Below are 25711 nucleotides of genomic sequence, written 5' to 3'. Positions count from 1 at the left end.
TATTCAAATATTTCCACTTCTATGCCAGAAAACAAATGTTTTGAGCCAAACCACCCAGTTTCTGATGCTGAACTTCCACTTATTGACAACTCAGACATTTAGCCACAAATTTTGCAATATCCTTCTTCATTTGATTCAACCAATAGACTTCCCGTACATTAAGATACATATTGGTGGCTTCTGGGTGAAATAATGAGAACTATGAGATTCTATAAGAATATGATTTATCAACTCATCAATATTCACAATACATAACTGACCTTGATATCGAGGGGCACTATCTCCCTATTAGAAAAAAGCCTTGATGGATTTGTCGGAATTGACTTCTTCAATTCAACCATAATCATATCAAGGTCATGCTTAGCCATTATATCTGATGCAAAAGATAATTTCAAACCATTATGAGCAAGTACACCACCTTCATTAGAATCAACAAAATGAACACCCATTCGGAAAAATTTATGCACATCATGAACCAACTCCTTCTTATCATCCTCAACATGAGCAACACTACCCATCAAAAATGGACTAAGAGCATTCATTACCATATTCACTTTTTTGAGATGATATGGGACAGTCATGTCATAATTCTTCAACAACTCGAGCCACATCCTTTGGAAAAGATTTAAATCCTTTTGAGTGAACACATACTTTAAGCTCTTATGGTCAGTGAATACATAACCGTGAACACTATACAGGTAATGTCTCCAAATCTTTAAAGTAACACCACCGTTGTTAACTCCAATCATGAATCGAATAATTCTTTTCATGCATCTTCAACAAACTTGAAGCATACGCAATGAATATCTCATGAACATCATAATATAACTAAGACCAATCCATGAAGCATCACAATAAACAACAAAACCATTCAATCCTTCTGGTAATGTCAAATTAGGCGTCAAAATGAGTCTATCCTTCAACTCTTGAAAACTCTTCTCACAACTTCCGACCATAAGAATTTTACCTTCTTTTGAGTTAATATTTCCAAAGGTGAATAAGTAGAGGAAAATCCTTCCATGAACCTTCTATAGTAACCGTACAAATCTAACAAACTCTACATTTGACATAGACAATGGTGTAGGACAATTCTTACCTGGCTTGTTTTTTTGGATCGACTCAAACACCTTCGTCGGAGACCATATGGCCAATAAAAGAAACAAACCTCAACCAAAACTCACACTTCCTAAGCTTAGCATACAACTCATGGTCCTTAAAAAATTGTAACATGACCCTAATCGACATGTTTTTCTCACTCCATGAGTATATCAAGATATCATCTATAAACACAATGACAAACATGTCGAGATATTGCTTAAAGGCCCTATTCCTTACCATAATCACTTTTTAGAGATGATATGGGACACTCATGTCATAATTCTTCAACAACTCGAGCCATATCCTTTGGCAAAGATTTAAATCCTTTTGAGTGAATACATCCTTTGGCAAAAATGAATCAGTAGAGGGAAATTCTTCCATAAACCTTCTATAGTAACCGGAAAAATCTAAGGAACTCTATATGTATGACGCAGACAATGGTGTAGGACAATTCTAAACTTGCTTGGTTTTCTTAGGATTGACTTAAACAGCTTCGCCAGAGACAATACAACCAATAAAAGCAACAAACTTTAACCAAAACTCACACTTGCTAAACTTATCAAACAACTCATGGTCCTTAAAAATTTGTAACACGGCCTTGATCAACATGTTTTCCTTACTCTATGATTAAATCAAGATATCATCTGTAAACACAATGACAAATATGTCAAGATATTTCTTAAAGACCCTATTTATCAAATCGATGAACACTAGTGGAGCATTATTCAAAAAAAAACATTACCAAAAATTCATAATGTCCATACCAAGTTTGAAATATCATCTTCAGAATGTCATTCTCCTTCACCCACAATTGGTGATAACCCAACCGGAGTTCAATCTTGTAGAACTAACTCGCTCTTTGGAGTTGAACACAAATATAATCTATTCTTGGAATATGATACTTATTCTTAATAGTAATCTTATTCAATTGTCTATAATCAACACACATTTTGAGAGATTCATCCTTCTTTCGAACAAACAACACTGGAGTACCCCATAGAAAGATACTCAATCTAATAAAACTCTTATCCAACATATCTTTTGATTGGTCCTTTAACTCCTTAAGTTTTTTGGGTCCATATGATAAGGATGAATAGAAATAGGCTACGCATCTGGGAGATTTCCCTTTCGTGAGGAATGCTAGGATGATCATCGATAAACACTTTAAAAAACTTATTTACTATTGGAACTGTATCACGAGTAGGGTTCTGGAATCCTTATCCCTAAACCTAACAAGATGATAAATGCAAACCTTAGAAATCATCTTTCTAGCCTTTAGGCAAGATATAAATTGACCTTTAAGAATACAATATTTCTCCCTTGCCATGACATGATAGGTTCATTCAGAATCTTGAAAGTGACCAATCGTTTCTTCAATCTATGGAAGCATAAGCTGAATGAAGTCAATCCATCCCAGGAATAACATTAAAATCTAAATTATCAAGATTTATAAGATTAAAATGAGTGACTTTGTGAGAAATACTAATAGGACAACTTCAGTGGACTCTCTTAGACACTATAGAATCACCAACGAGAGTAGAGAAATGAAAGAGATTAGAACGGACTTCGGAACAAAGATCAAATCACATGGACACATAAGGAGTAATAAACGGTAAGGTAGCACCCAGATCAAGTAAAACATGCACATCGAAATGAAAGATTTTCAATATGTTGTTCACTATATCTTGAGAATACTCGCGATCTTGTTGAGCCTGAAGAGCATAAATTTATTATGCTTTGGAGCACCCAAACCATAGCCACTAGATTGAAATTTCCTACACCCCTTTCCTTTGTAGCAAGAAATGTACAATCTCTCATGTTGTCACTATTTTTCCACATTTAAGCAACCATCTATACCGGCCAAACACTTGTCCTCATGCTTCTTACTACACCTAGTGCAAGAGAGAATAGAAGATCCATTTCAACCATTTCTTCTTTCAGGTTAAGGGTTAGACCCCCTATCTTTTGTTGAAATTAGGAGCCGGAACATTCGAATAACCTTGACCAAAAAAATTTTTCCAGAATGGAGCACACCCTTATCTACTAGACATAAAATGAGAATAATCACCATCACCAACCCTTGCCCTCTTGGACCCTTTTTCCCATTCTTGAGCTTCTCCTCTTCAATTTATTGGGCATGTATCATCAAATGGGAGATATTTATATCTTTAATCAACATGGCAGTACGACATTTTAATGACCATATTAGACACACCCGACATGAACTTACTCATTCTTGCCCTAGAGTTGGCAACCATACTTGGAAAATACTTAGATAATTGAGTAAACTTCAAAGCATACTCCTTCACACTCATATTTCCTTTTGAAGGTTGATGAACTCAAAATACTTTCGCTTCTCTCATTTCAAGAGGAGAGAAATGAAAAAATGCTCCTTTGAATTTCTCACAATCAAGAGGACTCATATCAACCATCCTCTCACTTTTTCATTGTTCAAATCACACTTAAGAAACACCATTGAGTTGATTAGACCTATTCTGCTTTCTCAACTGTAAACAATATCATAGTTCCCACTATATTATATACCTCATCAGTGAACTCGTAAGGATCCTAATCTAAACCCATGAAACTCCATAGGATTCATATTAGTGACTTCTTTTATCCTTGTCACCACCGTACCCACTTTTGGGTTCATAAGAGCAATGACCTCTCTATTAGTTTGGGTCATTATGGCTTGAGACAATACTTTGAAATTAGCTTAGGATTCAGCAGGATTCACTTGCTCGGCCAAAAGGGTCAACAGAACTAAAGAACCTCGAGCTCCACATTCTCCCCAAAACATTGCTTCTTACATAATCTCTACGAGGGGTGATATCTTGAAACAGACTGAACATGATTTAGGAGAAGAATCTTATAGAGAAGAATATTCATAAATCGGATGCATTACACACTTATGATTAAGACTTTATGCAAAGTGACTTATCAGACATCCTAGGAACTTTTCTAAAACCTTGAATACCAAGTTTTGTCATGACCCAAAGTACACCAGATGTGGTATGGCATATAAGACCCCAATAGGACCTACACAAGCCACTTGACATATATATACACAATGTTATAGACAAAAGTAGGAAATCCCATATGAATAAACGAGTTTACATTTATAAGTGAAAATCTATCATAGTACTGACAATCCGTATAGTACATTAAGGGAGTGGTAAAGACGTAACCATACACCACATAAAATATCCAAAAATTAAATGTGGCATATGAAAGCAATAAAGGTGACATGGTCCTCAGAATATGAAGACTCACCAAGTCTTCAAATTTTTAGAGCAATGAACTAGCCACGAGAGAAAGTGGAGAAAAAGTGTCACACCCTACATTAGTGAAGCAATATCGGCACAAGTACGTGTTAGTACATGAAATATACTAAGTATATGGTATATGCATAAAATATGAAACATGATATGCATAACAAAGATAAAACAATGAAAAACCTTTCTATAGAAATATCATAAACTTGAACATGATCTATGCATCTTTAAACCATAAAGAGAGCTTCATAAAATACTTAAGAACAACTTAGTTCATTTTGTGGTATATTTATTCTTAACCTTCATAGACCATGTGAACTGTAATGTGATATTTGGTGTCTTTCTCCCACAACTAAAAGAGATGTCTTTACTTCCAAAGGCAAGGACCTTGACTTCTAGCTTAGGTAAATACACTAGCTATGTCACTTAATGCAACATGCGGGGGAACATAGTAAGGTATTAGGAGATTGCTACTAGAGACTCGACCTCTATATATGGGAGAACCTCCATATTGATATCCCCTCGATTCTAAGTAAAAATACCACTAGAATAGTCATAAACATAAGCATGTCATCATATATGGAAAAGGACAATTACATTACTGATCTAAGCTTGAACATTAAAAAATAGCTCTTTAAATCATGAATCATCCATGTGTGAAAAACCCTTTTACAAAATCATAATCACTTAATATACGAAAATCTTTCACAATCTAATTGATGTTGATCTTAAAGCAACCTAGATCATAAAACATTCGGTTCTATAAATCTTGCATATCTTTCATGTAAACATCGCTCATAGTTTTAAAACTCCATAATAAATTCACACCCTTCTAGTGTTCATAGTCAAAATCATGTATCGTGCATGAGTTCATCTGAAATGAATTGAAAAGCATGTAATTTAGTCAAAACAATCATAATGACATCAAAATCAAACAATTGATCAACACCATTAGAACCCATGAAGAATTGAATAAAAACCTAACCATATAAGGAAATTGAATTAGAGAATTTGAGAGATCTTTGAGACTCAATGGATGAATAGAACCCATTGATGAACTACCACGTACGTTTATATCGAAGCCCATGACAAAGGATTAATTGGAGACTTCAAATCTTAAAGAACCCTAGAATCCCTTATGAGCTTTGGAGAAACCTAGAGAGAAAATTTTGGGGATTTCAGCGAATAAAAGGGAATGGATAGTTTCTTAGGAATAAAATCAATTATAGGGTCTCATTTTTATAGGCAAATGACATAGTATATCTATTAGATGCATAGAAAAATACTCAACTACCCTTTGAAATAACTGTTGGACAGACCTTACGGTTTGGACCTACGACTCGTAAAAAACTTGCAGACCATACTGGTCAACCATAGGTTGAGTGTCTGAGGCTTAAAATTGGCAAGCTTTCTACGACACCCTTTTACAGATTGTCTAACTTCCTATGGTCTCTATCCTCATCCGTAGACCTTAATATTTTAATTAAAAATTTCACTACGTTAAGATTTATTCTATGATACAATCTTACGACCCATCGAACCCTTCCGTATGACTAAGATCTTAAACTAATTCGTTAAATACATCATATGAATTCCATCTACGGTTCATCAAAACTCTTACAGTTAATCCTCTCAATTTATGGGTCAAACTTCAGGAACTAAATTTTCCAAACTCAACTCTGGATCCACCATTCAATTTCTACAGACTGTAGGACTGCTTATGGTCCATAGGTTGGACTTGTAGAACACTGCCTTAACCAATTTCCAGCAACTTTTCTTTCCAACTTCCAAGGTGTTACATTTATGTGTAGCCAACCATGTTAGCTCCACATGATACCCTTTTAAATAAAGACTAAATAGGAACACTAGTTAACTTGACCAATTTCCTATATTTTGTTGTTTATTAAGAGAATAAGTGTCAAAAAAAACCATGACTTGCATTATCTATATAGACTTTCATGCATTAACTAATAAAACATACATAAATTCCCTTCTTATTATAGTGAAATGGGTGAACACCCCTCTCTAGATAAGAATTATAACACTTCATAGCCTACAACCACTTCTCTATCTGCTATAGACTTCAATTAAGTGGAAGCATGTGGCATCTAGGGACTTCCTCAAACTTAAAACATGTGTCATCATTGTATGCTCCACTTTTTTTCCTAGTTTATATCCAGGATTGCACCTATGATCGATATATGACCAAACCTACTTAAACAACCTAAAGACTTTGCCCCGTCCCATTTGGAGAATGACCCCTTATAGAATAACTTATTCAATTAGTCTTGCAATTGATATAAGACTAAAATTGGGTTAGTTAGGTCTTTGAAAGCATATTTCTTTATTTCTACCCCTTTTGAGCTTGTCCATTAATTAGGTGATCACTTTCTCTCACATTTGACCTTTAGGTTAAAAGTTCAATACTCTATTAACTAAGTTATTGTCACAGCCCAAAATACAATCTAGACGTGACATGTCGTATATAATCTCGAGAGGCCCTATACAAGCCACTTGACATACATACAACTCAATGAAATGGACAAAAGTAGAAGTTAAGTAATAGTGTCATATCGTAGAATAGTTTGAACATAAAAACGGAAGTTAACAGGCTAATATAATACATCAAAAGAAGTGGTTGTGACTTAACCTATAAACCACATACAATGTTCGAAAATGAAAGACATAAGAAATAATAGTAATGGTTACATGGTCTATATGTAACAACTCTAAAAATGGATATACTAAGTAATGCTTAATGTGTCTAGAATGCCTACGATTAGATCGGGTTCACACAGATTGATACGCATAGAACCAGACCTCGGAACCCTTGCGACAGCCAATCCAACTAACTTGGGGAGTTATTTGAGCTAGGAAAGGTTGGGTCCAGCCATGTAGGGCTCCCGAATATGAAGATTTACCCGGATGAGTCTTTACCAAACTTAAAAAAGGGAAATCTTAAGTTTGGAGGGTCTAGGGGTAAAATGGTCTTTTCCAGGCTAAGGGTAGTATCGTAATTACTCTAAATATGTAATTAATTATTTAATTAATAAATTAGAGGGGCATTTTGGGGAGAGAGGGTCGAAAATTGGCTTTGAGTGAAGTCTTGCTCCACCCGGGTTCGAACCTAGGTGGAAGCAATGATTTAAATTATTTTCATTTAAATTGGTAAATTAATTTAATAAATTAATATTTATTATATGATTTAAGAAAAAGGAAAATCAGATTTTTTTCAAAGGTTTGAACGAGTCCTAATTTGACTAAGTCCTTACCTAATCCTAAACTACCTTTCACATTTCACTCTCTCACGTCAATATCTCACCTTCACGACCATTCTTTTTTTTCATGTTTCTTTGCCAAGAAAAAGTACTAAAGCAGAAAAATTACTAAAGTTCTTCACACTTGAAAAACTTATACGAAAATATATGAAAAACAATCTAATAAAAAATGTTAGGCAAAAGGGAGGATTATTCCATCGGTTTGGTGTTGAAGTTGAGGGGATTTGGACGTGATTTTTGGAGAAGTTTTTGGGAAGCAATTCAAGGTTTGAACTACATAAAAGGTATGGGTTTTTCTTACTCTTGGTACCTTTCCCCAAAGACCCTCAGGACTCAGATGAATCTATTTCGAAAATTAGGGTTGTTCACTGTTGCATGTCCATGTCACTAGCTCCCATCGATTTGTAGGTTGGATATGTTTGCTTGTAGAAATTAGGGATGTAATGTGTTTCGTGATGATTACGTTCATGTATGTATGTTCAAAGTTATGTGAATATTAAGCATGATGTCCAAAACTATGTGTTTATGTGTGTGCAATGTGTAGCCGTGACATATACTCTTGGTTTGAAGTTCCAAAATGACATGTTATGGTTGTATTCTTACGTGCACAAACTTATATAAATAGTGATGTTCATATGAAGTATAAGGTAACTGATTTAAATGGAAATTATTAGCTAAATGAATCCATGAAAATGCACCTAAAGATGTACTAAATGATCCATGAATCACCCTAAGAACTAACATGTAAACGTTGATGAAAATGGCTGAAAACCGTACATAATTTCCAGCATCTTGTTAATGAGTTTCGTCCAAGCTAAGTGGTGTATCATTCTATATAAAATGAATTAAAAATAAGTGAGGTCACTGAGAATCGAACCCGTGACCTCACCAAGTTAAAAATATTAGAAATAAAGTGATAGAAAAAGAATGTGGCATGTGGGATTCGAACCCGTGTGCCCTGACCAAAACATGAATAAGATAATGAAAAATAAAAATGAGAGGTGTGGGGTTCGAACCCACAAACCTCCGGTCAAACTTAAGGAAGAATTAAAAGAAAATTAAAAGTTGAGGCATGTGGGAATCGAACCCACGACCTCTAGGCAGAATAAAAGGAATTTAACGAGAAAATTTAAGTGAGGTTGTGGGAGTTCGATCCCACACCCTCTCGGCCAAGAAGGAGAGAATTTAAAAGAAAAGAAAATAAAAGGAAATAAGGTTGTGAGGTTTCGATCCCACATCCTCTCAGTCCCAATGAACGAAAAATAAAGAGAGAAATCAAGGGGAAAATGAAATGAAGGCGTTGGGGCTCGATCTTGGGTCCCAAAGCCGTGTTGATCAAACCAAAACAAATAAAAACATAAGTGTTTTCCAAGGGACTCGGAATCGAGTTCCCTTGCCCAAATTTCATATTGATACATAAGTCATATGTAATAAATGTTCAAAAATAATGTTGCCTACATAGATTGAAATCGAGATCTTGGCATTCTTACAAGATGCGTAAGTCTTGTACCACATAATCTTACGAAGATATTAATCACTTAAACGAACTATGATTGAAGCCTCGTGGATTGTATGTATAGACCCATAAGTCTAGCATACATGTAAAGCAAGTGAACCTAAGATGTATGTAACAAAATGATTAAACCATAAAAGGGTCAAGTAAGAGTGTGAAACACACTAAATGGCCAAGTGCATTGGCATATAATGAAATGACATTCACGTAAAAGGGAGTGAGTAATTATGAAGAGAAAATATGCTAAAGATAATGAATGTGGTGACAACATGATAAGAGTCTAATGTGAAAGATGAGAGCAATCTCAAATGACCTAAGTAAATGTTACCAAAACATACTCACATATGAGAGTGTAAAGCTAAAGAAGAGACCAGTCTCTACGAACACTCTAAAGAAAGTATTGAGATTAATGTATACTTAATGCTAATGATTAGATGAGAAATCATCTATTGAGCTATGATGTCCTCATACTAGAAGCCAACTTTCATGACGTATGAGTTGAATGTAATGGAACTTTATACTGAGCATCGATAGGCTAGCTATGAGCGGTGATGACTTCTTTTGGGAAAGGTGGAGGTTCACGTAACTATCATGAGATGAGACTGTCCGGCATGCCGGGTATAAGTCTCCTTGTATCTCCTAGTCTTTGAACCTATACTGCCAATATAGGGATCTAGCAAAGTTCAATTCCCTATATGCGCTAGCATGTTTTGGGTCACTTTGGCCGGTGATTCCACCTCTTTTCAGTGTGGGGCAGACACTTGATTTCATGATGCTCACATGATTTATGTCGGTTAACGTTAAAGTTCCCAATGAATGAATGAGGCCAGCCTCAAGTAAAGAACATAATGAAATGAACGATACCAAAGGTGTTAGGATAGGATAATCAAGAGGCGATCAAGACTTAAGTAATGACACTAGGTCATTCTTGGTCATTGCACAACGAACTCGATGAAAGTCTTAAACTACATCCTAGGTATGGCTGGTGTTTACACTAGCTTATAAATGAATGAAAATGAATCGCGTACGAATGAATGAAGCAGACCCTGTGTTTGCTAAAGAAGTCTCCCTAGTTGAGGTCCCATATGTTGAGCCCTCATTTTGGGAAGTCTTAATTTCAAGTCTATGATTCCAAGGTCTCATGGCGTATGAATGAATGATATGAACTATGTTATATGCTAATAAGCAATATGTTATGTGCAGTGTGCAATATGTTACGTACGATGATGCATGTTATTCTCATAGCATGACTTTCCTAATCTGATTTTGGCAAGTCCACTAACTTAACTCTCCATAATTCATATCGTTAGGAGAGAGATCTTCTTAATCATGCATGTCCTTGGTGTGTGCATGCATATACCCATACTTAGTACAAGTGTGTACTAATCCCATACAACTCTCTACTTTTAGGTGCAGGTGCAGCTGGACGCTAGAACTTACGAATCGACGTTGAAGTTATCCCGACGTGGTGCTTTCATCCGGGTTTGGTAGGCCCTTATGCTTTCGAGGATGCTTACTATTTTATTCTAGCATTAGACGTAGACATTATCTAGTGGAGTATGTTTCACTAGTGTTTCTTTCCCAGTTATTTTCATGTGTTGTATTGAAGCCATTTTGGCAACTATATATTTATGATTATATCTTTCGTTTGATTATCTTGATTTAGATGGTTGTTGTGAATGCTTATGAGTTCACAGGATAGTATTATGCAAGATCAATGTTTTCCAATATAAAGTTTAACTAAACAAAAGTTCAAATTTTCCGTTAAAATTAACCTAGATGAAGTAACGATGACGTATGTAGGCTTGTTTGCGACCTCTTAAAGGTCAACGACCCAGTCTCGTCTAGGGTCTAGATTCGGGTCGTGACACTATAGAACACTAGGATTCACCAAGCCTTCAGCTATCAATAATCAACTATCCAGGAGCGAGAGGATGAGAAGCGCCAGATCCTACAATATAAAAATAATGTAGGTACAAGTATGCATTAGTACATGGTTGAATATAGTACGAGGAAATGCATGAAAACACGAACATGATCATAAGGATACATAAAGAAAAACATGATATGCATGCGCAAGCTAAAACAACTTGAAAAACCTTTAAGGAAGAATCATACATCATGAACATGGTCAGTTCATCTTCAAACATAATGAAAGCTTCATAAAACCTCTGAAGTAACTTTAGTTTGGTTTGTTGGATTTTAGTTTCAACTGACAATAGACCATATGAGCTATAACATAGATTCTAATGTAACTCCCACACTGAGAAGGGAGTGTCTCCTTGCCGTGGTCGAACTCAGTATCATTTTTTTCATATGCTATTTGTGAATCCAGTAGGTAGGTCATTAAGATAATCCTATGTCGTACATAGTTTGGAACTAAAGGTTGCAACTAGAGACTATCCTATTTGAGCCTCCATCTCAAGTATTTCGATGCTAAGTTAAATCCCAGTGAAAAAGATAAAGTCAATTATCAAAGCAAAATATTAGCATATGTTATAATCAACATACTAATCCAAATTATAGAATCATCATTGAGTAGCTTCTTGAATCATGAATCATGCATATGTGAGAAAATCCTTTCACCAAATCATGATTTGTTAATACGTGAGAAAACCTTTCACAATTTATGTAATGCTTATATTAAAAGTAACCTTAGATCATAAACTTCTTTTAGATTATAAATCATGCATAACTTTTATAAATCATATTCATATCTTCATAAATTCATAGTCAAATTCATAAGTAAATTATGGGTCTATATAAAATCAATTGAAAGATATGCAAATTAATCTAAACATATACAAAACATTAAGAAGATTGAAATAGAACAATTTACATCAAAATCAAATAAGACCCATGGAAATTGCATGAATCTCAATCAAAACTGAGTGAAATTGAATTGGAACTTGAAGATCTTTTGGGACAAAATGGATGAATAAAATCTACTGATGAATTCCCACATATCTTGATGAACTAAGCCCAAAAGAAATGGAAGAAAAAAGAGACTTGAAGCTTGACACCTTAACTTTCTTCCTTGAGCTTAAGAGAGAATCTGAGAGGAGGAACTTGGATGTCAATTGGGAATTGGATAGACTGAGAGGGTTTGAATAGTTTTAGGAATAGAAAAATAGTTGTAGGGCTTAAATTTGGGTCATAACGACATATTTTAGGTATTAGATGCATAGAAAAAAACTCAAACGCCCTTAATAAATAACCATCATAGTGGTCTACGGTTGAGACCTACGCTCGGTAGAACTTTTTACGGCCCATACTGGTCAACTTTAAAATCAACTTCAAAAACCCAAAATTGATCATCTTCCCACGAGACCTTCCTACGGTCTCTTGGGAAGTCCCACGGCCCTTAGATCTCAAGTTCAAGTTCGAATTACACTAAGTCTAGAACCTTTCTACGGAACCTCATCTACAACCTGTAGAACCAATATGACCCGTCTTGCTTACTTATATGTCCAACATCAAAGATTCAATATTTCCAATAACTTAGCTCAACTCTACGACATCCTTCCTAGCCAACGTCCTACTTACTCATATGTCCAACATCAGAGATTCAACATTTCTAACAACTTAGCTCAACCCTACATCTTCCTTCCTAAGCCCTATAGGAGTTTCTATGGACCGTAGCTAGGCCTCGTAGTTCTTGCATCACTGTCAAAAACTGACCTTTTTTCCTTTTTAATCCTACTTTCCTATTTTTGAGGTTTTACAGTTATACACCAAAAAAATATGTATTAGAAAATAAGGATTAGTATGGAAAAGAGGTTGACCCCTCTTCTTCTCATCATGATAAAGGAGTGCGGCTTTGCATTAGACCTATAATGCAGAAAAATGGAAGAAAATGTAAGGTCGCGTGTAGCACTCTGGTAAGAAAAAAGATGTTCTAAGGTGCAATAACTTTCGCGCAACTGCAACACCCTTGCTCCTTGCCATTTATTTCAAACTCAAGAAAAACCTTGATCGATATAAAAAATATGAACTCAAGTTCCCAACCTATACATGTGGCTTGGTCACGAAAACGGACCTTACTCAAAGAACACCTTTGTTAGTAAGGTTGCATCTTACATGTGTTTAACAATCTTACAAATGAGCAAACCATAATTCATACACAAGATATCGAAATATCCTAAGGCGCCGCATTGATAAATCACATATCTCCATTCCTTTTTATAAATAAATATTTACATTTTTTTCAAATACAAATAATTTTACAAAAGATTTACTAGTCAACAAAAATAGTAACCAGTTATTCTTTAATATAATTAATTCACGTTTAACAAAAAATCTTTTCGAGTATGAGTAATTCTTTTTGGTTGCAAATTTGAATCAATAATTCATTTTATTTTATTTATAGATAAAATATAAACTTGGATCAGAATTTAATATTTATATTGAAAATAATTAAATTTTATGCTTACTCATTAGGAGTGTTTTAAAGGAGTGGTAATTCTGGTATTTTGTTGTGACTGAACCCATAAAAGACCCTGGGCAGTAGGCATTCGTTCCTATACTATAAACCTTCCCACCCTTATCATCACTTCTATCTATCTCCTTATCCCTTCTCTCCCATGGCCTCTTCTTCTTCCATTATAGGAGTTTCCTCCATATACCAAACCAATCCTTCACTCGAACTTTCTCGAAGACCCACTGCTACTCCTCCTCTATCTCTTCCTTTCTCCATTGAAAAATCCAATTTTCATGTTCATGTTCGTCTCAGACGTCCTTTTCTGGCTTCTGCTGTAGTAACTCCTACTTCTTCGGTGCTAAGTGAAGAAGCCTTTAAAGGAATTGGGGGTTTTGGGAAGGATTCTTTGAATGTTAGTGAAAGTGAATATGATTCTGAGGATGAGGTTGAGGATAATGAGTCAAATGAGGATGAACTTTCTGTTTCTAAACTTGGTTTACCTCACAGGCTTGTTGACGCTCTTGAGAAGCGTGGAATTACTCAACTTTTCCCAATTCAGGTTCTTTGTCTTGTTCAACTGTTTAGTGCAATTTTATCAGCTAATTTTTATGCCAAATTGGTACAATTAATTGCTTGATAGATATCCTAATGGTTTTTAAATAAGCTTGTATACCAAAAGGGACTGCACCGTGCACCATTCTGAGCTATATGTCACTAATAAGCAACACTACCGTTGCAGTATTGCACTAAGGCTCGCCCTCAGATTTGTGTTCTAATTTGTACTATCTGCAAAAGTAGCTGGACAACTATTTAGAATCCGTATTTAACTATGTTTAGTGGGCTATGGTTGCTCATTTGATCACCGGTTCGAGGGTCTTATCAACTTCTTTGCAGAACTGCAAGGGGAAGACTCTGTGATATGCACCCATTCTCCCTAGCACTTGTGTGTGAGGGGTAAAGCCCTTCATTCAGCTGTATCTAACTGAAATATACTTAACTACCCATATAACGTTTGTAGCAGGCATAGACATTATCATAAGATGCAAGTATTCACTGTGGGATGCAGCCCAAGTCATTACGGTTGCGAAATGTGTGCTTCTATATTAACTTTATCCTTCATGATTTGGCGTGTGTGTTGATTCAGTGGACTATTTTCTGTGATATATTCCAGTTGTTTATGTAGGTTATTGGAACTAAATGTGATTTTGAAATGGAAGTAAGACTTTTTCACTGCAAATATAGATAGATTATCCTAAATCATGTGTTTTATTATTATGTAGAGAGCTGTTCTAGTGCCTGCACTGGAGGGTCGGGATATAATTGCTCGTGCAAAGACAGGGACGGGGAAGACACTCGCCTTTGGTATTCCAGTATTGAAAAAGCTTAGTACAGATGAAGAAATGAGAAATACTCAGAGGTATAAGTTTTATCATGATGGTTAGAGTTTTTATCAGTCTAATTGTTGACGAGGATGCTAATTTTCTCTTTTAATTTCTAGACGGGGACGGCTTCCCAAAGTTTTGGTACTTGCACCTACTCGAGAGTTAGCCAATCAAGTTGAGAAGGAAATGAAAGAGTCGGCACCGTACTTGAACACAGTCTGCATATACGGAGGCGTTTCTTATGCTACGCAGCAAAATGCACTTTCCCGTGGGGTTGATGTTGTTGTTGGAACTCCAGGTAGACTTATTGACCTGATAAACAATAACACCTTGAAACTTGGGGAGGTGGAATATTTGGTCCTCGACGAGGCTGATCAAATGCTCGCAGTTGGATTTGAGGAAGATGTGGAAGTTATTTTGGAAAAACTTCCACCACAGAGGCAAAGCATGCTTTTCTCAGCCACCATGCCTGGCTGGGTAAAGAAACTGTCTAGGAAGTACTTGAACAATCCTTTGACAATTGACTTGGTAAGTGTTCGTTCTTTCTCAAAGTCTCGTATCATCGTCCTTCTTGATTATGATATCATCTTGATATATGCAATACTTCAATGTGCCTCCTGAATGATCTCTAGCTGCTTTTTTTTAACAGCAAATGCCGTTGTTTTCTAATTAGAAATAAAAATTGTCAGTATATTTCCTTACTTCTCCAAAGAAGTTATGGATAATTGGTTTTAATTGTTGTCTTACCTCTTGCGCTTTCCCTTCTTTTCAAATACTCATTTAGGTTGGTGATCAAGATGAAAAGCTGGCAGAGGGGATCAAGCTTTATGCTCTATCAGCTACATCAACATCAAAACGATCTATACTTGGTGATCTTGTTACAGTATGAATCAACAGCCTATTCTCATAGCTTTTTTCCACCAATGCAGAATTCAGAGCTTTAGGGTTTTGCTTTAAACAATTTTCAGGTTTATGCAAAGGGTGGAAAGACAATTGTTTTTACACAGACAAAACGAGATGCTGATGAGGTTTCAATGGCATTATCAAATAGCATTTCTTCTGAGGCATTGCATGGTGACATTTCTCAACATCAGAGGGAAAGAACACTAAATGGATTTAGGCAAGGAAAATTCACTGTGCTTGTTGCGACTGACGTTGCATCTCGTGGTCTTGATATACCTAATGTTGACTTAGTAAGTTCATACGGTTATATACGTGACTGCTTTATTTTTAACTTCTGTTATTTATGGTGCGGTTTCTGTGGATAAAGTTGGCATTTTGGGCGTTTATCTAGGTGAAAGAAATGCTTACATTTTGTAGCTGAGAGTAAAAATTTGAGTAACAGAATCCATTGGTTATGTTAGAAAGCGGGCAGTTTTCACAGATGGGTTGTTGCATATTTTGACTATTTGTGTAATTGCCTAAAGCTGCATATACACTGGTGAAATGTGGAAGAGATATGGGTTTGATCAATCATAGTACTAATTGTTATTGTATTTCATCGATATGATATAGTCAATTTTGTTATTCTCTTTCTGTCCAGCTTCTCCTTGTTCTCGTTCCCCCTTCGTTTTGAAAATTTTCAATTTTTCACTTCTGACTTCTGAATCAGATCTTGGAGAAAGCCAAGTGTTATGGAATATCTATATTGATGTAAAATTTCTGCCACATTGAGGTGATACTCTTTCGACTGCGTTGTAAGTGTGTTTGTAATACAATCATAAAATCAGTGTTTAAAGTCTTGCTTTTTGTGGGTGGGGTGGGGTGGGGTGGGAGTTGATGTTGATGTTGGTATTCATTATATTCCATCGTTTGCCGATGACCAGAATTAACTGTTTGAATCTCTTCTGCTTGAAAAGTGCTGCACAGTCACTTGGACATTGTATTTTCCAATTCTATGCTCTGTTTATAGGCATCAGTTAACAGTAATAACCCTTTGGATCCATCCTCCCTTGTTATTTAGGTAATCCATTATGAATTACCCAACGATCCAGAAACTTTTGTTCATCGCTCTGGTCGAACTGGCCGTGCTGGAAAAGAAGGCATTGCTATTCTGATGTACACAGGTAGTCAAAGGCGAACTGTCAGATCTCTCGAACGTGATGTTGGGTGCAAGTTTGAATTCGTTAGTCCTCCATCTGTCAAAGAGGTTTTAGAGTCATCAGCTGAACATGTGGTGGCTGCACTTAATGGAGTTCATCCCGAATCTGTTGAGTACTTCATTCCAACTGCGCAACAGTTGATGGAGCAACAAGGAGTGAATTCCCTTGCTGCTGCACTTGCTCTTTTGGGTGGATTTTCCAAACCGCCATCTTCTCGATCTCTAATAACTCATGAACAGGTATGATCAGTTATTGAGGTATTTATGTTGATTGATAAATTTTCTTGGTTGCCTCTGTTATTGAGGCACTTAAATGTATTGATAAACCTTAATGATTGCTTCCATATTGAGGTAATCAGCAATTAAGAAATTTCTGCAGTACTTTCTCTTTCCTTCCTTTCTTCACCCTTTGTGCTGCGGACTGTTAGGCTTCTTCTGTATGCAACTTATAATGGCCAATTTAATGGTCAAGTGAGGTGCTGAAGTGATATGATATTTCTCCTATATCTATTCATCAGCTGTTTATTTCATCCCTTGTCCTAACCCATTCTTGGGCTGTCATAGTAATTGACACTAATATCCTCATTGTGGTGCGAAATTGTAGTATCGACAAGTGATATGTGCAATTGAACTGCTCCAAGCCCACTCTGCAGGCCTTGTTAGATGGGTGAGTTCCTTGGCCTGCAAGTGGGCCATGTACTTGGCCTATTCAACTGCCCAAAAGGCAGATAGCTCTTCCAACGTTAAATATGCTTCTCCTTTTTCTTTCTCATTTGGGTCTTTCCTCACTTGATGATGCCAATCACCGGATGCTACCACTGTGCTCAAAATGCTAGTATAAGTAACCATGACTTGAGATTTTGATCCATCTCTTTTCACTTTCTTTTATGCCTCCAGTCATCAAGTATATGCCCATTGCATTTTTTGTGATCAACATATTTTCACTGCAGGGGTGGACTACATTACAGCTGACACGTGATTCTGAAACTTCCCGAGGATTCCTGTCGGCAAGATCTGTTACTGGTTTCCTCTCTGATGTCTATTCACCAGCTGCTGATGAAGTTGGCAAAATTCACCTAATTGCAGATGAAAGGGTGTGTGACCAATATGCTAATGATGTTGCTATATGTTCTGCATTGTTGATGCCCCTAGGGAGATGTGTTGTGTTGTTTTCTGATCCCCTTCTCGGTGTCTTTGCTCTAACCAGACCATTTCACGTATTTTGAGCTCAGGTTCAGGGGGCCATCTTTGATCTTCCTGAGGAGACTGCTGCAGATCTACTAAATCAGGAATTACCTCCTGGAAATACTATTTCCAAGATTACCAAGGTTAATCTGCTTCTTACTGTGGTTCTTGTATATATTCTGTGACTTAGCTGCACAGTTCATTTTGCTGTTAACTCTTACATCTGAGACAGGATAGTAACCTTTATAATCCTCTGTCTTGCAGTTACCTGCTTTACAAGACGATGGGCCAGCTGGTGATTTCTATGGGAGGTTTTCAAGCAGGGATACTAGGGGGACACGAGGAGGTTTAAGAGACCGTAGAGGCAGATATTCCCAGGGTTCTTCTAGTGGCCGTTACTCTGATAATGATGATGATAATTGGGGGAATGACTCTAGGTCGCGAGGTGGCCGGACAAGAAGGGGAGGAAGTGATTGGCTGATCAGTGGTGATAGGGATAAGCGCTCTAGCAGGTCTTTTTCTGGAGGAAGCAGAGACAGGTTTGTTTCTCATCTTAATGGGCACACAATTTAATATGATTTTCTTCTACTTATGTTGTATATCTTATTCTCCTTTCTTCCTAAGCAACTTGCTCTTGTTTGATTGCATTACTAGCATAGTCCTGGGACTTTAATCCAGTTACTGGTGCCTTGTTAAAAAGGAAGAGTTAACCCAGTTACCGCTGGCATTATTTGTATGATGGGACGGATTATCAGCATTGTATTGTTAATTGCTTAGATGGTCATTGTCACTACTGAAACTTGGGTAGGTCATGACGACACTTAGCGAGCATCTATTTTCAGTAAGCAAATCAGCATTCATAACAAGAAGCTTAATCTAAATAGGCAAATACCATAATACAATTTAACATGACAGTGGAATTGTGGAAACCATGTATCAGCAGTTCAACATGAGTAAATAATGAATCCCATAATCCAACAATCTAGTCATGGAGCATATAATACTGTCTGAATGAATAAAACCCAATATCTTAACTAAGAAAGCATAGGTAACAACATTCATGAGTAGAGTGGATGGCTCACCTCAGTAGCAAGAATTAGTGTTTTAAAAGGTGGGGGCGTGAGGCGATGCGTTTTATGCAGTATGGGACGATGCGTAAGTTCCATAGATCTATGGGTCGTATATCTCATATATCTTCAATTTTATCATTTTATTATTAAGAAAATAAGCAAAAGAAAAACTTTGAATAACTCTACAAATAGATATAAATAAATCACCAAATATATCTAAAATTTTTGAGAATAATAACACAAAAAATGCTGATAGTTGAGATAATCTTTCAAATATAATCAGTGTCTATCTCCACATTACTAGTCCTTTCCACCCTCAAATATTTGCAGTGATTATTTGTTTATATATTTCAAACAAGGATCTAAAGAGTAAGTCTAATGACAAAATGGATAAAATTGCCTAAGGAACATACTGCTATGAAAGCTCTATCCTATCAGTTTGAGGCACGATTATCTAAAAAATTATTTTTGGCAATGTCATTTCTTATGAGAGTTGCTTTGTTTACCAACCAAACGTTGTGTAAAATTAATAAAATTGTATGAATTAATACATCAATAACTTTTATTTTATTTACAAATGAAACAATGTATAAAATTAATACCTGAATGACCAAGTTATTTATGTATTAGCTTGAACCTTAACCAGCTACCAAACAGCCCCTTAGCTGTTTCAACTCTGTTGGTGCCATATGATATATGGAATTGAAATAGACCCTTATCTTGGGTAAATGTCCACACATAACTCAAAAAATTCTCACATCGAAGGTAGCCCGGTAAGCCATCCAAACACTCTGGATACTCACTTATTACTGGCACAGTCAAGCATAACCATCCAAACATTCTGGATACTCACTTATTACTGGCACTGTCAAGCATAATTCCCTCCGCTTGGGTGTCCAGAACTACAATAATGAAGCCCAAACAGCCCTTTCTTACCCATCATGAAAGATATCCTCTTGTTGTTAATTGTAGTTGTCTTGCCTTCTTACTCTTGACACACTTCCATTGGAATTACAAACTTACAATTTTGACGTGATAATTAAGTGTAGTAGGACATGATGCTAGTCAATCCATGCTCATGATATCATCAAAATTAATCATTTTTTTATACAATGAAATGGATCGTGGTCCTTCCCTACCCCGAGACTGCACAATCCTGGTAAACCTAATCTACGACTATAGACTCCCCTATTTGAGTCGCAACTAAAGACTAATCTAAGAATTTGAGATCCCTCTCTAAATAAGATGCAAAGTAGAGAGACATGCATGTGTAGATCCGGGATCTATAAGTGCAAATGCCTAAAAATAGAGCAGATATTAAGGCATGTCGGACACCACAACATGGGTTGCCTCAATATTTTGCCTATAGCCATAACATAGAAGACCCTGGTTGGCCTAGTGATTGGGAGGCTTTTTTTTTGAGAAAAAAGTACTTTTTTCTCAAATCAAGGCGTTTGACCAATTAGTTAAACAACTTTTATATAGAAGAAGCAACTTTTACGCTGTTGAGATGAAGCTAAAAAAATTTGCTTCTTAAAAATAGCCGAAGCAGAAAATTATTTTTTCTAGACAAAAGTATTCCTACCATTTATACATATTTACCAATATATCTCTTTCTAATTAATTAGCATATCTCATAAGTTTGGTTAAGTTCCATTTAGGAATTTTATTCATCATTTTTTCACAATAAATTCTTTACATTATTTTATATTTAATATATTATTACAATATGCTTTAATGTGTGGAGTGATTTTTAATTTATTTGACTTCATATTTTTATTATATTAAAATCATAATATTAATATTATATCAATATTTAATATTTCTTTGATTTATCTATGTAAAATATTGATTGAAAATTTGTAATATTGTATTATTTAGTTAAACAAAAATAAAAATAAATTGAATTTATAATAGATATTTAAAATAATTTCTCTATATAATATATTCTTAATATTAAAAGTGCATTGATGACTGTCATTTTTTCGTGATTTGATTCTCAAAAGCACTTTCCAAAAGATTAGTCAAATGCAATCTACCTATCAAAAGCATTTTTCAAATAATTTAGCCAAAGATTATTTTCAAAAGCACTTGTCTGAAAAATTATTTTAATAGTGCTTGTAAAATTAAGCAGTTTTTAGCCGCTTGGCCAAATAGGCTCAAAATGGGGTGGTACTCCTGCACCTTGTGCACCCTGCTGACTAATACACCATGTGACCTTAAGAGCGACCAATAGTTGTCTGAGCTGCCTGAATACCTTGTTCATAATTTACATAGTGCCCCTGTTCTCCACAAGAATAACAAACTCCTGAGCTCCTCTTACACTGACCAAAGTGGCTTTTATTACAATCAACAGATGTTGGTGGGGTCCATAATGGAACGACCCGCCACGTCTTCGATGCTGCGGCTGTAGTTGTCTCTGTTGGGAGGAAGGAGCGCTGACTGAACCACTATCTACATTGCACTGAAGATCTTGCTATTATTCAAACCATCGAATTCTCAACTTGGAATATTAGGGCTATGAATATCCAAGACAAGTATCATGTTTTAAAGACAATCTTGTAGAAATCAATGCATATTGATCCAAAATAATACTTGGGATCACACCTTCATATATTGGGGTATTGTTTCTCATTGGAACAGATACTGCTTTACTAAAGCTTGGCATGCATTTTATATTGCCTATTTTTTTCTAATCGTAGTGAGCCACAACCCAATCCTTATTCACTTATATTATTATTATTATTATTATAATCTTCTTGCTACTTGATGACGTAAATGACTCACTCTTTAATTTGGGATAGACTTATTTTGGTCCTTTATATATAACATTGGGAATAAATATCTTTGCACGAAGTGGACACTCTTGGTACAAGGTCAGAGAGAAAGCCATTCACTAATGGAAAAGCTGCTGACTAATGTTAAAAGCTAATGAAATAGGGTAACATAAAGAGTTAGAGAATCATTAAATATCATGACTTCAAAATTCTATTCAGAAGTGTCTCTGGTATTAATTTTCTTCATCTATATCAAATCTGACATTCTTGAGGTGCATCCAAACTTTTTTCTTCCCTCTTGGTCCTGCTTTTAGAAAAAATTCCTAGTACAGAACCATTCTTGAAGAGTGAATCAATTTCCTTACCAACAAGATTATGTGCTAAGGATTTAGCTTTACAGAGACTCAATCTGATTTCCAACTTTGACACTTCTTTTTGGGCCTCTTAACCATTGAGAAGGACTGCTCTCAGATTTTCTGGGTCTCAGTTGCTATCACAATCACCCTTCTGATTGGAATTGCAAAGAAGACGTACTTATGAAAAGTTTGACACGAGTGAGTGAAGGCATTGATGCTGGGCACTGTGAAGAACAGAACTTGGAATGAGCGCCATTTATAATCTACATCTGCCCAGAACATAATTTAAAAGAAAAAAGAAAAGAAAGAAAAGACTAGAAGTCTGATCTGTTACTCGGACAATGTCAATGGATTTGTGTCCTTCAACAGTTGAGAGAACAAACCATTTGCTTAGAGTAGAAAAGAGGAACATAATTAATTTGAAAGTCACTTGTCTATTAGCTGTTAAGCACATCCTCTACAGTTGATACTTGCAAAGGCCTTGTTTCTAGGTGCGCGCACCCATGGGTGTGACCTAGTGCTCGTTGAAATGGGTTGAGCATCATGAGGTCTGAGGTTCAAATCCCAGTAGAGACAAAACACTAGGTGATTTCTCCCCATCTACTCTAGCCTTGGTACCTGTTTCTGGTGGGAGGTGGCAGGTACTCCCTGGTCTGGACACTATCTTGTTTCTATGCAAGAAATCACTGTTAGATCCAATACTGCTATTAGGTTTTTACTTTTTACGGTACTATTTGTCATTTCTGTCAATAAATGCCAGTGAAGATGGACTATTTATGTCCAATGTTATTTGTGAAGGGCCAAGATAGTCCTTCCCCTATACTTCACGTTTTTTTTCTCACATTTATCGCCTGTAACATGATATAATTTTTGGTTTCTATTGCAGAAGCTTTGGTGGTGCATGTTTCAATTGTGGGCGCAGTGGTCACCGAGCATCTGAATGCCCTAACAAAAGAGACTACTAGGTCCTGTAGGTTGTCTCATCATCCTTGGTGCAGTTTTTGTATGTGGGTGACAATTTCTGATATACCTCTCACTATTTCCTGTGAAAGCCAGCAATGAAGATAAAGGAGTTTTGAGTATATGTGATACATATGAGCAACAGCAAGATCCTTTACTGTTCCCTCCAGAAAGCACCATCCCTAAAGCTTCACATGGCCCTACCGATGATTAATTGATTTTCTGTTTCTGAAGCATGCAATCAGTTGCCAGTTATTTTCTCTTAGTTTGTTGATGTTGTAGGTGAAGTAGGGTAAGATATATCAACTTTCAGTATAAATATGTCGGACTGCAGAGTCTTCCAATTTATCTCATCTTTGAGATGAGAAACAGATGCAGCGTTTGGGTTCAGGCATGTCAAATATACTCTGTTATTGTAAGCAAGGTTCATTTTAGGAGTAATACTTGTGGTACCACTATATTCTGCATCCTCATTTTCCCAAGCTTGTTGCATTTGGCTTTATCTACCTAACAATATGGAAGTGACAATACTAAAATATTTTATTTTAGTGTTTCATTTGCTATTTTATTTATGGAAAATGGTCAAACATTTTAAACTATGAAACTAACAAAAATGCCTTTAGTCAAATAAATGGTCTTAAAATGTTTGTATTGCTATTAGTTTGATCTAAAATACGCTAATTGTTACTTGACAGAACAAAAATGTCTTTTTCATGATTAATATATCTGTTGTAAATTCATTGTATATGTGGATGATCCATTAGAGTTATCCAACAATTAATTGGATTCATGTATTAGTGTTTCCAATGTGATAAAATATCAAGGTGATATGAACCTTGATGATAACTATGTAAAATTTCAAGGTGACCTTTGACTATGATATCTCAACACTATAAATAGAGATAACATTCACAATTGTATGAGATACTTGAATAAGAAAATTATCTCCTCTATTGTATACTTCTTGTCTTTTTCTTCTTATATTCTGAGCTTTCTTTACAACACGTTATCAACACGAAATTGCTACTTGCAAAGGTATTATATAAATATTTTTATTTAATTCACATATTCTCTCATAATTTTCATTATGTCGAATTTATCCAAACTTGAGTTTGTGGCATTAGATATTTCTGGAAAGAATTATCTTTCATGGATACTCGATGCTGAGATTCACTTGGCTGCTAAAGGTCTTGATGCCACTATTACTCAGGGAAATGAAGCATCGACTCAAGATAAGACGAAGGCTATGATTTTCCTTTGTCATCATCTTGATGAGGGCCTAAAGATTGAATATCTGACGGTGAAAGATCCACTTGAATTGTCGACTGATTTAAAGGGGAGATATGACCACCTAAAGGCAACAGTGTTGCCAAGAGCTCGTTATGAGTGGATGCAACTATGGTTTCAAGATTTTAAGACAGTAATTGAATACAACTCTGTTGTATTCAGGATAACCTCCCAGTTGAAATTATGTGGAGAAACTATAAAAGATGAGGACATGTTGGAAAAGACATTTACTACTTTCCATGCCTCAAATGTGATATTGCAGCAACAATATCATGAAAAGGGTTTTCAGAAAATATTCTGAACTAATCTCATGTCTTTTGGTGGCTGAGCAACATAATGCTCTTTTAATGAAAAATCATGAAGCTTGTCTCACTGGAGCTGCTCCATTACAGGAGGCAAATGTGGTGGAAGCACGTGATCAATCTGAAGTAAAAAGAGATGATCATAGGGGATATAATAATGCACGGGGATATAATAATGCACGGAGACATGGCAAAGATAAAAGACGATACACTAATCCTCAAGGTGGTGGTCATAATAAAAGGGAGAACAACATGAGCTCTCAAAATAACCCCTCAAAAAGTAATTATTGTTGTTGTGGCATGAAAGGCCATTGGAAGAATGAATGTCGCACATATGAACATTTTGTAAGGCTCTATCAAAATTCCTTTAAAAAGAAAGGAAATAAAAGTGGTGCTTCCTCTTCCAATGCTCGAGCTGAGTAACATATGACTCTTAAAAATAATGATAAGCCGGGAACATCTTAGAAATATGATAAGGATGTTGAAGCAAATTTGGCTTTAAAGGATGATGTTTTTGATGACCTTGGTGACATTACTCATATGGAAGTTGATGACTTCTTTGGAGATCGAAACTGATGTTTGATCTTTTAGCTGGGGAATGAAGTCTGTTAATATTTTACTTATGTATTTTTAATTATTATGTTATTCATGTTGAAGTATTTAAATTTCCGTTGTTAATTTTGTTTCTTCCTTCTTTTGATGTATTT

The 25711-nt window shown here is 35.8% G+C and overlaps 3 protein-coding genes and 1 long non-coding RNA gene across 4 annotated transcripts; 3 read left to right on the top strand and 1 right to left on the bottom strand.

Moving 5' to 3' along the window:
- Positions 1 to 242: 242 nt before the first annotated feature.
- Positions 243 to 749, bottom strand: LOC104648764 (uncharacterized). Its single transcript, XM_010326628.1, has one exon. The coding sequence runs from the start codon at positions 747 to 749 to the stop codon at positions 243 to 245; it is 507 nt and encodes a 168-aa protein (XP_010324930.1).
- Positions 750 to 7740: 6991 nt separating this feature from the next.
- On the top strand, positions 7741 to 10816 carry LOC138337741 (uncharacterized). Its single transcript, XR_011211135.1, has 2 exons — positions 7741 to 7935; positions 10575 to 10816. It is a non-coding gene; the product is annotated as an uncharacterized lncRNA (long non-coding RNA).
- A 2782-nt stretch (positions 10817 to 13598) lies between these two features.
- Positions 13599 to 23963, top strand: LOC101263737 (DEAD-box ATP-dependent RNA helicase 3, chloroplastic). The gene is made up of 10 exons (XM_004244900.5): positions 13599 to 14143; positions 14865 to 15001; positions 15083 to 15494; positions 15751 to 15849; positions 15935 to 16159; positions 16930 to 17307; positions 18018 to 18161; positions 18300 to 18395; positions 18517 to 18791; positions 23342 to 23963. Exons 1-10 carry the CDS (start codon positions 13748 to 13750, stop codon positions 23418 to 23420), a joined length of 2241 nt encoding a protein of 746 aa, XP_004244948.1. The 5' UTR covers positions 13599 to 13747; the 3' UTR covers positions 23421 to 23963.
- Positions 23964 to 24502: 539 nt separating this feature from the next.
- Positions 24503 to 25427, top strand: LOC101256203 (uncharacterized). The gene is made up of 2 exons (XM_004244940.1): positions 24503 to 24983; positions 25066 to 25427. The coding sequence occupies exons 1-2, from the start codon at positions 24503 to 24505 to the stop codon at positions 25425 to 25427; spliced, it is 843 nt and encodes a 280-aa protein (XP_004244988.1).
- The last annotated feature ends 284 nt before the right edge of the window (positions 25428 to 25711 follow it).

This window comes from Solanum lycopersicum, chromosome 8, assembly GCF_036512215.1.
Source record: "Solanum lycopersicum chromosome 8, SLM_r2.1".
Classification (NCBI taxonomy): Eukaryota; Viridiplantae; Streptophyta; class Magnoliopsida; order Solanales; family Solanaceae; genus Solanum; species Solanum lycopersicum.
Note: the sequence above shows the minus strand (reverse complement) of the source record. Positions and strands in the feature narration are given on the sequence as shown.